General features: G+C 36.9%; 1 protein-coding gene across 1 annotated transcript; it reads right to left on the reverse strand.

The window, feature by feature from the left end:
• Positions 1-496: 496 nt before the first annotated feature.
• Positions 497-7882, reverse strand: LOC309830500 (protein mago nashi homolog 2). Its single transcript, XM_082667095.1, has 5 exons — positions 7729-7882; positions 5493-5551; positions 4708-4818; positions 2348-2430; positions 497-900 (listed from the first exon to the last, which is right to left on the reverse strand). The coding sequence occupies exons 1-5, from the start codon at positions 7820-7822 to the stop codon at positions 801-803; spliced, it is 447 nt and encodes a 148-aa protein (XP_082523221.1). The 5' UTR covers positions 7823-7882; the 3' UTR covers positions 497-800.
• Between the last annotated feature and the right edge of the window lie 4750 nt (positions 7883-12632).

Genomic DNA, 12632 nt, shown 5'->3' on the forward strand with positions numbered 1-12632 from the left:
TCAGGTCTATCAGAAAGAAGTTGAAGGGAACTGAGAAATATGACTGGGATGTGTTCATTAGGAGTTAGGATATAAATACACACACACACATATATACATAAGTCTAAATTTTAAATAATTTTTAGAGCTGAGAACTCATTTACTTCCCACAGATATACAAAATATATACATTGTGAAATAATGGAAACAGGGGCATAATAAAAGATGTGTCTAATTTGGGGTACTGACTTTACCTTCGTAACCTTGAGGAAATCACAGCTTATACAAAAACATTTAAATGTGAATGACCCCTGAGGGGTTTGTGAGAAATGTAAAAAATCCAAAACCTTCTACAAACAACTTCTATAAGCACCAAAAAATTAAATCCCATCAGGTATGGTAGAAACAAGGGAAGATCTACAATTGCCTTTAAATGGATGGGAATCTGGCTACATATTTCTATGTGAAAGACCCTCTGCCATAGAATGCACCTACTAGAACAATTTTTATCTTTAAAATGAATCAGAGATACAGCCTCCTGAAGGAAAAAATGCACTCTCCATCCAGGCTTTGATATGTTTTATTGGAGCAAAATTTCAATAAAGGTGGCTTTTATTTACAGAATTTAATGTGTGTGGGGACTGTCCAAGCCACTTGGACCCAGGTGAAGATAATCATTAAGCCTGTTTATGTATTCTCTTATTTTCAATTTGCATACAAAAAAAGCTTGCTTCACATTCAAAAAAACCCCAATATCATAAATGGCAAACCCTCCCTCACCCATCCCTTAATTAAATATAAACACAGTTTCAAAAAACAATTTAGATTGGTTTAATCTTGAAATGTAATCCAATAAGACTAAAAACTAAACATTTCAGGTCCTGTACCAAATAGTAAAATACTCGAAGGCCTTCAGGATCCCTAAAATTTAAAAAGATAAAAGTTACTTTTTTCTTCCTAAAATGAAACAACATAATAGTACAAATTAATTCCTAAAACAAGACAAAGACCAAAAACCTAAAACAATTACATTAAAGGAATTTTGAAGAGAGAGAAAGCATTTTCTGATAACTAAAATGGATAACCTGAACAATTCCCATCTCTACCTTTTCTGTAATAAAAAAATACATAAATTTCTTCATCAGTATTCATTTCATATTTAAAGTGTTTATTTCCTTATAAAAAATAACATTATGCATCACAAAAATGTTTAAGGCAAATAAAATTATAAAGATAGAAAAAAGAAACTCAATACTATATAATGTCATTCCTCATGGAATAATTATAAATATTTTGGTATTTCTCTAATATTTTTCATAATTAAAATCATTTACTGTGGCCTTTTAAACATTACTTTTTCCATTACATTAAAAAAAAAGTCACAAATAATTTTTAATTAATTTAGCAAATCTCTCCTTGTTAGCATTTGGATTTTTTTTTCCAATTATCACTAAGGTTTTAATGAACATCTTTATGAATAATAAAGTTTTTTCATTATTTCAGAGTATTTCCCAGGATAGATGAATGCTCAGAAATGAAATCAGTTGGACAAAGATAAATGAAAAATATTAACAGCTTTTGATGCATATTATCAAATTGCTTTCCAAAAAACACTGTAACAATTTACAATCCCAGTAGGATACAAATGCCACATCCTCACCAACTATGGGAAAACAGATGTGATAGTTTAAAAGTATCTCGCCAGTCTTCATATATGAACATAGCCTTTTGTATCCAGTAGTTATGCATTAATTCCTTTCTCCTTTCCTCTATAGATTATAAAGCACCTATTGTGTGCCGGGCATTGCACTAACTTTGAGATACGGCAAGGTTCTCAGGGAGCTTACACTGAAACCAGTTAAGCAAACAAATAAATTATTTCAATTTAGGGGGATAGGAAAAAGACACTATAAGAACATTTTGAGGGGAAAGAGTGGAAAGAAATAATTGGAGGCAGAGAGATTTTTCAGACAATGGTTATGTGGTACCGCACTTACAGAGCTTGGGAAGACACAGGTAGCTAAAGCCATACTTAAGCTATACTGGGGCTTTTTCCATTTCTTTCAAGTATTAAATCCAAGGAGGAGAATGATGTTATATGGGACTAATAAGGCTGATAAATCCAATAAGGATTTCTTTTAAATTTTGTGATGCTGTGTCCAGATTAAGATTATTTTTGGCAATCAGTAAAATATACCACTAACTTCTTTGATAACAAGTCTTCACTACTATAAAAATGAGGATTACATATACATAATGAACTGATACAGGTTGCAATTAAAATAATCTTACCAAACTGGCTATGGTTCTAAAATGAGCCCCTCTAATAAATTATGTCAATTTAGTCAAAATGCTTTAACATACTCACTTTGACTGATTGACATCAATAAGAGAACCTATTTTTGATGTGGTAAAAGAAATGTGTTCATCTCCAATTACAATTTCAAGCTCCTGAAAAAAATAAAACAGAGAAATGTAGTTAATATAAAAATCCATCTCACAAGATATATGTATTCTTGCTACCAAGAAGTCCCAATTTTAGCTGCAAGTTTTCTAGCCATCATAGAGGAGGAAAAAAAAAAACCAAAAACGAAACGACATGGTAGCTATAAACTATGTAAAATAAAAAAAAAAATCTCATCAGCTCCTCAGGTGTCCCCAATATTAGGATGAATCAAGAATTGCTTTCCAGGGACTTCTCTGGTGGCACAGTGGTTAAGAATCCACCTGCCAATGCAGCGGACACAGGTTCGAGCCCTGGTCCGGGAAGATCCCACATGCCGTGGAGCAACTAAGCCCACGCACCACAACTACTGGAGCCCGCGCACCCAGAGCCCGTGCTCCGCAAAAAGAGAAGCCACAGCAATGTGAAGCCCGTGAACCACAATGAAAAGTAGCCCCTGCTCGCCGCAACTAGAGAAAGCCCATGCGCAGCAACGAAGACCCAGCGCAGCCATAAATAAATAAATAGAAATAAATGCAGATGTTGAAAAAAGAGAGAAATAACCAAAAAAAAGAGAAAAAAAAAGAATTGCTTTCCAGAGATCTCAAAAAGATGATGCTATCAAATGAATGATATACTTACGAGTGACAGAGAAATGTTTCTTATGTGAGTAAAACTAGTAATATGGGTATAAGCCTATTTTTAATATAATAAATACAAACACATTTACCCTTTCTACCAGGCTCTACAAATAAACTGCATATTAATAACAGTACTACTTAGTACCCACTATGTGTCAGGCCTGGTGCTAGGGACTTTACATTCTCTGTAATCCCTAAAATTGGACTAATAAAGCCTACCCTTCTAGGTCAGCTTTATTTGCCTAATTTTACAAATGTGAAATCCAAGACTCATAAAACAGAGGAAAAAAACTGTTGATGTAGAACCACTAGTAAGTGATGGTACTAATATTTGATTCATACTCTTTTGACTTCACAAAACAATTAAAATTAAGAACTAGTAAAACAAATATAACATAATATAGATATTTCTAGTGTGCCAAAATTAAGTATAAATTTTTCTCCATATTTTATCTGCAAATCTAAAATGAAAAAGTAAGAGGCTATGTCTGTAGTGATTTTTCAGTTTAAATTAACAGATGACCTTAAAGACACTCCTAGCTGTGTATTTGAGCAGAAAATCTAATTATGTACAGTTTATGGCACACACAAAATGGAGAATTAAATAAGACTCTCAAACAATCGTAAAATCTTTGACTTAAAGATCCAACAGACAATTTCTGGAGCATGAGTAATCCTCCCCACTAACCAAAACACATGAACACATCAAGTGGGTAGATGAAAACACTGTTCTCTCCCTGAGTCTAAAGAGATAATAAAAGGTTTGTTGCTATTTTTAATGCAAACGTATATATGTATAAAACAAACAGATCTAAATTTACTTCTTAAAAGTGTTTGCAGTGCATAAAATAAATACTGTTAACTATTACCTTTGCTTTCCTAAATAATATTTCTTTAAAGAGAAGTGTTAAGTTACTGCTACAGAGAGTCAGCATCTATTAGATTTCGCCACATTTTCTTCTAGTCAAAGAAGTTGTTATACAGTATAATCCTCGGGAATATACAAAAGCGAAATTAAATGTTTCTTCCTCCTGGGGTCATATCTCATTTCTCCAACAGGTGAAAAGACCCAATTCAGAAATCAAACTGGCTTTCTACAGAGTGAAATTAGGCCTTCAGAGCTCTTCAGCAGCCCATCGATTTTTCTGAAGGGAATATGAGAGGCAAAGGCAACGGTCAGTTGGAACAAAGAAACCAATCAAATCACTCTCTGGGGCATAAAGATGCAAGTAAGAACTTTCAAAGTTATAAATCTGGCGAAAGTGAATTTTATGTAGTCAATGAGAATTCTAATTCTCAAAGTTAACAAACACTTGTGTTTTTTCCTACCTATTTTTATTTCCTAATAAAAGTAATTAACCAATAATACCAATCATTCATAACACTGTGAAACATCTTAACTTTAGCTGGGGTGGCTGCAGAGAAGACTGTTCAGTAAGATGTCTAAAGTGACTCCTTTACTACTAGGCGGTAGCACAGAAAATGACGCAAAGTGAAATAAAATTATAAAGTATTTACCAGGTGCCTACTAAATGGAAAACCCAAGACTCAATGAGGAGCTATTCTAAATAAACAAGGAGAAACATAATAATTATATTAACAATTTTTAGTATTTATGCATTTAAAGAATTATTAAATACAAACCTGCCGGCCAACCCTGTCAGGGGGAGGCCACAAAGCATCATCTTCTTTTGTAATTTCACTGTCATCAATAATTCTCTTCAGTTCTTCCATTACACTCTTGTGTACATAAGCCTGAAAACAAGTTATAAAAATTTCAGTGTCTATTTCTCAACACAACTCAGAAGGCAATAATAAAACAGAGTTACAAACCCTGAGTATTCAAATAGAATATTAAAGAAAAATTTAATTCTGATTCTAAAAGTACAACATGGGAAAGAATCATTCTTATGATTTTTCTTCACTCTCTTGCCCTTTCCTTTAAAACATACTTTTCCCTCTTCTCAACACCAGCCTCATCTTAAAACCTTGTATTCTGCCTTTGTAACACAGGACTCAAGTACCTCTGAGTGGTCAACACAAAATCTATGAGGTGAACAGTGACAAACACAAATACACAGCACAGTTAGTGCTTTGAACTTTTTCTTATACCTAACTTTTGAGACTTTCATTTAAAATTCATACCGTGTTTAAAACATAATTATTAATTAGTTTTAAATAATGAATAGAGTAAAAAGACAAAGTTAATTATAAAATGAATTAAATGATACACTTGAATGTGGGACTACAACTTAATATATTCAGATTGCTTCTTTTGTTGTTATCGATGCTACAATTAGAAGCCTTTTTCAATCTATACATCGGCTTCTTCTTTACAGGCTTAGATGTACTTTAAATATGTAAATAAAAACACAGACATGAGGGAAACAGGTTTAATATAAAAAATTACACATCTGTAAAAAACTTACCTCCTTTCTGATCATGACATCATTTTTATAATTGCTGTTGTTAGCATATCTAAGTTTTCCTGTGGGAAGTGGAAAAAAATTCAATCTATAACAGCAAAAACTGCTAAAATATAAAGAAATGACATCGTAAGCAATTTTGAAGGTAAAAATCATTTTATACTACTACTTTTATTAATATTTCCTCCCTCCTGGCATAAGATCAATGCTGAACATGTATTTGCTGTTAAGTTGGCTGAAGTTGAAGCCAGTCAACTTTTTAAACTCCATGCCTTCAATACAATTCCATATAATGGGAAGGTTATTTTCAAGGCCCATTTTTCTTAAGCTATGTCATGATCTAGACAGGGAATCTAAAAAAGGAACTAACACTTCTTCTAAAGTTTACATTACATGTCTTATTGGTGCTGAGTTACCCAGAACATTTAATCTAATCTGTAAAACAACCCTAAAAAGTATGTTTTATTCTCTCACGTATTCATAGTTGAGAAAACAGAGTTAAGTAACTTGCCCGGGGTCACACAAGATTTAGACCTAGATCTACCTTCTTCCAATACACATGCTTTCCCCACTACTCCAAAATGTTCTTTTAATTATTTTCCTTCAAATTAATGTATTATGGCAATGATACTGTTTTAGAATTGTAATTAAGAAGCACACAAACTATAACTTCTGAATAAAAATTGACCAGTTTGTTACCTGATCTACAATTAATTTTGATGAATTCCCTAATGTCTGCTTCTCCTCATGGCTGGTCAGTTGCCCAGATACAGATGTATTGTGATAATGTGACCCTGATCCTCTAAAATGACAGGTTATCCTAATGAGGAGAAGCCCTTAGGAATCACTGTCTTTGGAACTCATCATTACTTATGGAAAGGTTGTGGAATGGTGTGGTGGCAGATGAGAACCAGTGTTCTGGAATGAAATTTCCCTGATAATCTTAGACTACTTAATTTATGTGACTGGCTAAAAGTGATACAGACAAGCTAAAAGTTGTTCACAGGCAAAGGCCCTGAAAACAGTATCACACAAAGAAAGAACAGATGGAGAATTCAGGTAAACTTGGCTCCTTAGTTAAATTTAGAAAAGACTTGGGGAGAACCAGAGAGGGTAAGGTGATTAAGGTTTCTAAATAATTGCAGAGCCGAAGTTACCCTGACTTCTACATGAAATGTGCGATGTTCCTCCCCTTTCCTAATATGTCATCCTCCCCTAATTTTTCTTTCACGCCTTCACAGAACTTTGTCCAAAGCATGAAGGACAGCACTTAATATCTATACTGCCTTACGGTTAGTTTCATGTCTATGTCACCCACCAAGGTATAACTCCTTGAGGGGAAGTAAAGAGTCTTATGCGTTACTGTCCCTTCAATTTTTGTTTTTACATGTTGCCCAGCACATAATATGCATTCAAAAAAGAAAAGTCTATGCAGTGGGACTGTCGCTGTTACAATAAGAATTCAATATATAGTACAACCATCTAAAGAGAATCAGAGCTGTCCAAAGACAGAATTTGCTGCACTTTTCTTGGGCAGCAGGCAGTTTCATCTCATACGGCTCTCAGCAGTCTGACTCTTTTTTTCCCCTCAGAGACCAAGAAAAAAATCTCCTCTCGTTTCAAGACTCACCTCAACTGTCACCTTCTCTAAAAAGACTGCCGACTCTTTCATGTAGAACTAACCACGCCCCTTCTTTATAGTCTTAATGCATCCTATAGGGAACACTGTATTTAGGCACCCCAAACACGTCATTACACTCATTTTTCTACACGTGGGGCTCCCCGCTTCAGAGCAGGCCTCATTCGTTTTCTCGACATTTTGCCTTCCATACAGCGCCTGAATGAATAAAAAAGATGAATGGGCAGTCCGAAATTTACTGTTCACCGGAAGATTTTAAGCATCCATGCGTCCGCCGCGTGGTGGAGATGTTCTCACAAACGTTCAGGTATTAGGCAGATAAACTAGAGGGCCTTTAAGGTCCCTTCCGGTGAACTGATGCTAGGATTCTGAACTTTACTATCTGGCAGGATCGGCTTTTCTTAATTAACTGACACCAATTTACTCTTTTATTCACAAAGCCAATGTACGCTTCCCATTTTCCTTAAGCTCCTCGGCCCTACTGCACACTCGCGAGCCCGCGGAGGCGCGCCCACCCACCCCAACTCCTCCGCGGCCTCTCCACGTCGCTTCCCCCTGCTCAGCACCGCGCTTCGTTGCCGCGGCCGCTTTTCTGCTCACCGTCCGGCCGAAACTCAAATTCCAGAAACTCGTGTCCAAACTTGCCCTTGTGCCCTACATAGTAGCGCAGGTAGAAATCGCTGGCCATAGCCATCCTTGTCGCCGAAAAGCCCGCCGAAGGCCCAGCCAACGTGCCGCCGGACGCCTGGCAGTGACGTCAGTCGCGCAGGATAAACGCGTCACTGCGGCATTTCCGCCTCCTGCGACCCCCCCCCCCCCAGAGGAAAGCGGGAGGGCGGAGACTCGAGTGAGAGGCGTGGAGGCGCGCGGGGAAGGGGCGGGGGGCAACGACCTGAACTTTACTAGGTTGGAAGCGTATTATTTTCAAAATTCAGTAGATCATATTCTATTAGGAAAGCACAGAAGTGTGAAAATATGAAAGCGTTTGTTACGGGCTTGGTGCTAAAGTTTCGCAGTCGCTCTGACTTGTCGGGTCTCTGATTCTCGCGGCATCCGTGAGGTGGGTGTGGCCTTATTCCCCTGATTCGTGGAGTGAGTAAAGCGAAATCCCAGAATCAGAATGGCACCTCGGGAATACAAACCCTTCTCCTGCTAGATTCCTAACACGGGCCTTTCCCCTTCGGACAATGATGGCTAGTTATCCGACACCTAGAAGCCAGTAGTAGAGACAAAGTAAAAAGAATTCATCAGACAGGAGGTCTGAAATTTTGAAAGGCACGTTGAAACTGAAAAATCTCTGGCAGTCATGATATAAAAGAATTCCTTTTAATAATAAAACTTATTCAGTAAGGGTTACTCTCTGGTGGCCTCTGGAGTTTTGGCACCTTGACTTAAGATCAAGTGGTTCAGCCCGCGTTTCTTACCAGATAGAATTACATGGGGAAAGGGAAGGAGTGCTCATCTAGGATAGGTTTTGAAGGATGGGGAAAGGCAAGGTGAGCTTTACACAAAGCCTATTGTTCAGATATTATTCATTACCTTTCTTTTACCAACACACAGAATAATCCTGCCTGTTGGATGATTTTAACCTTCAGTGGGATTTGGTAGAAAGAGTGGCAGTCAGAAGACCTGGGATTCGTTCCCATCACGTATCTCTACCTAACCGTGGTTAAGACGCTATCTCTAAGCCTGTTTATTCGTCAGCCAAACGAATAGACTACAATAAACTTTGTCAAGCTCAAAGAATTGTTGAAAAGATCAGATGAGATAATGCATGTCAAATAAGATTTAGAATTTATAAAACATTATATAATGAGTTATAACGGGCATTTCCTACATGCCAGAAATTGTTGGGCACTGGTAATTAAAAAAGAGCCCTTTGCACTTGTAGTCTAGGAAACAAACATGTAGACACATGCCCAAGGAAGCAAATGCTATAAGGAAAAAAAAAATCTTTTTAATGCTGGTAATACAGCAGAGGACACAAATCACTTTACTGGGGAAGTTGAAGAAAGGGGAAGTACCAGGGAAGGCTTGTGACAAGATGTGCTATTTGAGTTGGACCTTGTTGGGTAAATTCAGTATATGTTCAGAGGGATGGAAAAGCAAATAGCCTGAGCAAAGGTGCAGTCGTGTTACAATGCATGCCTTGGGAAAGCCAAGCATTTCAGTATAATTAGAACACAAAGTTCACAGAAGTAGAATAACCAGAAAAGCAGACTGGGCAGGTTATGTTGAGTCTGTATTAGCAATTGTATAACTGTCAATATAGAAAACTATATTAACCATTGTATAAATGTTAATATAGAAAAATTATTCAGTTCCAATATAGGCTGCCATTATGGAAAATATACAAGAAACATAAAGCACCATCCCTCATCACTAGGGTGATGAACCATTCCAGTCTGCCCAGGACCAAGGAGTTTCCTAGGATGTGGGACTTTCCGTCTTAAAACCTGGAACTTCCCAGGCAAACTGGGATACGTCAGTCACTGTACTTACCACAAAAATAATCCACAGAAACTTGATCATAATATTCCATAATATCTCTGAAAATATAGGCAGTAATCCATTTGTTTTTTGTAGGGAGCCTCATGCAATCTTTGGATTTCCTAATGCATTTCCTTCCCATTTTTGGCAAATGTGCCAAGTGTTCACGCTTACCTAGGTAGAGCTACAGGTACCAGGTCTGTGACTGTGTAAATAGAGCTTATGGAATGCACAGGGTTAAGATTTTTATCTGTAACCAATTACTGTCTTTATCCCCTAAAAAGACATCTGAGCTCAAGACTAATCCTCTCTAACCCTATCTGTTTTTAAGATGAAATGTGAAAATATACTTACTCAATCCTTCCTATAATTAACAAAAAAAGAAAAAAGAAAAAAAAAGCCAAACTGTAGGTCTCTTGTGTCACCGTAAAGATTGGAAAGTGGTAAAGCATTTACGTATTGTGGTCTTCTTGGATGTTATACACCAGAGCTATGGAAAGTTTCTGAATGGCTATTGAGCACTTGAAATGTGGCTGGTGAGACTGAGGAACTGAATTTTTATTTTTAAATATTATTTAATTTGTGTGAACTTAATATTTAAATAGCCAGACATGTCTAGTGGCTATCATTTTGGGCAATAAAGTTATATAAGAACCATTTTATATGCTTTTACATGGGCTGGAAACAGAAAATATTTTTGGAACATTGAGAAATCTCAATCTCAATGGCTGTAGGCTTCAAATTAGGACATACTTACTGGTGACAGCATAGTTTATTTATAAAAATAAATGTTTGGGCTGCTTAAATGAAGCCAAATGAAGAACTATTTCTGCCTTTGCTAATGCAATCTCTCTGTGGTTAGCTTAAAAAACCCTTGTGAAGTAATTAAGAAATAAACATTTCATTTTCCAACTCCAGCTGAAATGAAGTCTTAATGATTTAATCAAATACACATTATTCATTGATAAAATAATGATTTCCCATTGAAGTTTTTAAGTTTATTGCTTTCAACTTCATGATGATGAATCAAGTCAGAGGGCTAGGGTCAGAGATGATTATTTCTTCTAAGTGTTAATTTCATCTTTTAAATATTCTGATGTTTCCTATGTCTAAAATTCTCTCTTCCTTTGATCTCTCATGTGTGCTCTGTCCTCACACCTTTTTTGCCTTTTGCCCCACTATTTAAAATTATCGAATCATTCCTACTTACAATTTCCAGAAATATGTTCTGATTTTCTTGTGATAATTAGAGAAGATAGTTTTGTTTTGTTTTTTAATTTTTATTTATTTATTTGGCTGCATTGGGTCTTCGTTGCTGTACGCAGGCTTTCTCTAGTTGCGGCGAGCAGGGGCTACTCTTCGTTGCAGTGAGCGGGCTTCTCATTGTGGTGACTTCTCTTGTTGCGGAGCACAGGCTCTAGGCGCACGGGCTTCAGTTGTTGTGGCACGTAGGCTCAGTAGTTGGGGCTCGCGGGCTTTAGAGCGCAGCCTCAGTAGTTGTGGCGCACGGGCTTAGTTGTTCCGCGGCATGTGGGATCTTCCCAGACCAGGGCTCGAACCCGTGTCCCCTGCACTGGCAGGCGGATTCTTAACCACTGCGCCACCAGGCAAGCCCAAAGATAGTTGTTGTTTTCATTTGTTTTCTTTATTTTATCAGTAGCTTTTGAATAGTTTTGATTTTGTATTTACAGACAAAAACTGTTAGGGCTAGCTTGTTACATTAAATGGATCAGAGTAGTAAATCAAGAATAATATTATATGGTCTAAAAAATTATTCTAAGGTAATTGAAATGTTTTTAAATGTCAGAATGACTATGGTCTATTTCAGTCTTCATTCCATCCACCCATCTTTCTCTCTTCCCTTCTGTAGCAGACTTCTCTGTTTTAACCATATATGTCTTTTAAACCAGTGGTCCCCAACCTTTTTGGCACCAGGGACCGGTTTTGTGGAAGACAGCTTTTGCACGGATGCGGGGTTAGGGGATGGTCAGGCGGTAATGCGAGCAGTGCGGAGCGAGGGGGAGCGGCAGATGAAGCTTCGCTGGCTCACCTCCTGCTGTGCGGCCTGGTTCTTAACAGGAACCGCCCCCCCCACCCCCGCCCCGCACGGGTTGGGGACCGCTGTTTTAAACCACTCAGTGGAGTTACTTTTTTTAATGAGAAAACCACCATCATGCAGAAACACCAAAACTTCCACACCATTGTTTCTCAAATATGTTCATATATGGTGAGTGAGCACTTGAAGCTATTGCTAGATTATTACGACATGATATATTCAATTCCATTATTCAAACTAATAATTTATCGAGCATATGACAATATTATATGCTTCTAACACATAGCATAACCACTAATTCTTATTTCCAATACAAGTAAAACCAGTCTGCTAAATTAAGCATAATAGGTGATTCTCCCAGTCTTCTACTGTATTTGATACACATTTATTTGTTTAAATGAGTCATGGTAGAGCAAATATTTAACAACAGTTGTTACAGCAAGGTTAAGATTTAGAAGATTCTATTCACTAACTTTTTCTTTAGCATGGTGAAAAATATTATTATTCAATTTTAATAGAAAATACCTAAAACTAGTGTTGTGCACGAACATGATTTGAGAACTACTGGTTCAGACTATTCTAAGTTGAATTACATTGTCAAGTTTCAATGAGACGTGGTTTCCAGGTGGGCATTTGCTCAGTTCCTAGCTATTTTGCAATTTTTTTTAACCATAAAGCATAAATTGGAAAAGCAAGACTGGGAGAGGAGGGAATCAAAACAATAAAACAAACCCTAACCTGGATTCAACTTGATTAATGGTAAATATTTTCATTCTTTTTTCCATTCATTAGCTTGGGAATACCTGGTATGGCTGATAAGTCAAAGATGCCAGAAATATAATTCTCCTTTGGAAAAAGCCTGGCCAAGTGAGGGAAAGACCCAGTTTCCTCTGAATAAACAATTACTGTATCCAATGTTCCAGACCTATATCCAGAAAAACAAAGTTTAAAATGGCAA

Source organism: Grampus griseus, assembly GCF_964374135.1.
Source record: "Grampus griseus genome assembly, chromosome: 11".
Taxonomy (NCBI): domain Eukaryota; kingdom Metazoa; phylum Chordata; class Mammalia; order Artiodactyla; family Delphinidae; genus Grampus; species Grampus griseus.

Excerpts from the sequence above, each read along its gene's own strand:
- LOC309830500 (XM_082667095.1), bottom strand. The coding sequence starts at position 7,822 with ATGGCTATGGCCAGCGATTTCTACCTGCGCTACTATGTAGGGCACAAG. Across the intron at positions 4,819-5,492 it reads ATGTCATGATCAGAAAGGAG|GCTTATGTACACAAGAGTGT; the intron begins GTAAGTTTTTTA and ends ACTTGTTTTCAG. Across the intron at positions 901-2,347 it reads ATTGATGTCAATCAGTCAAA|GGATCCTGAAGGCCTTCGAG; the intron begins GTGAGTATGTTA and ends TTTAAATTTTAG.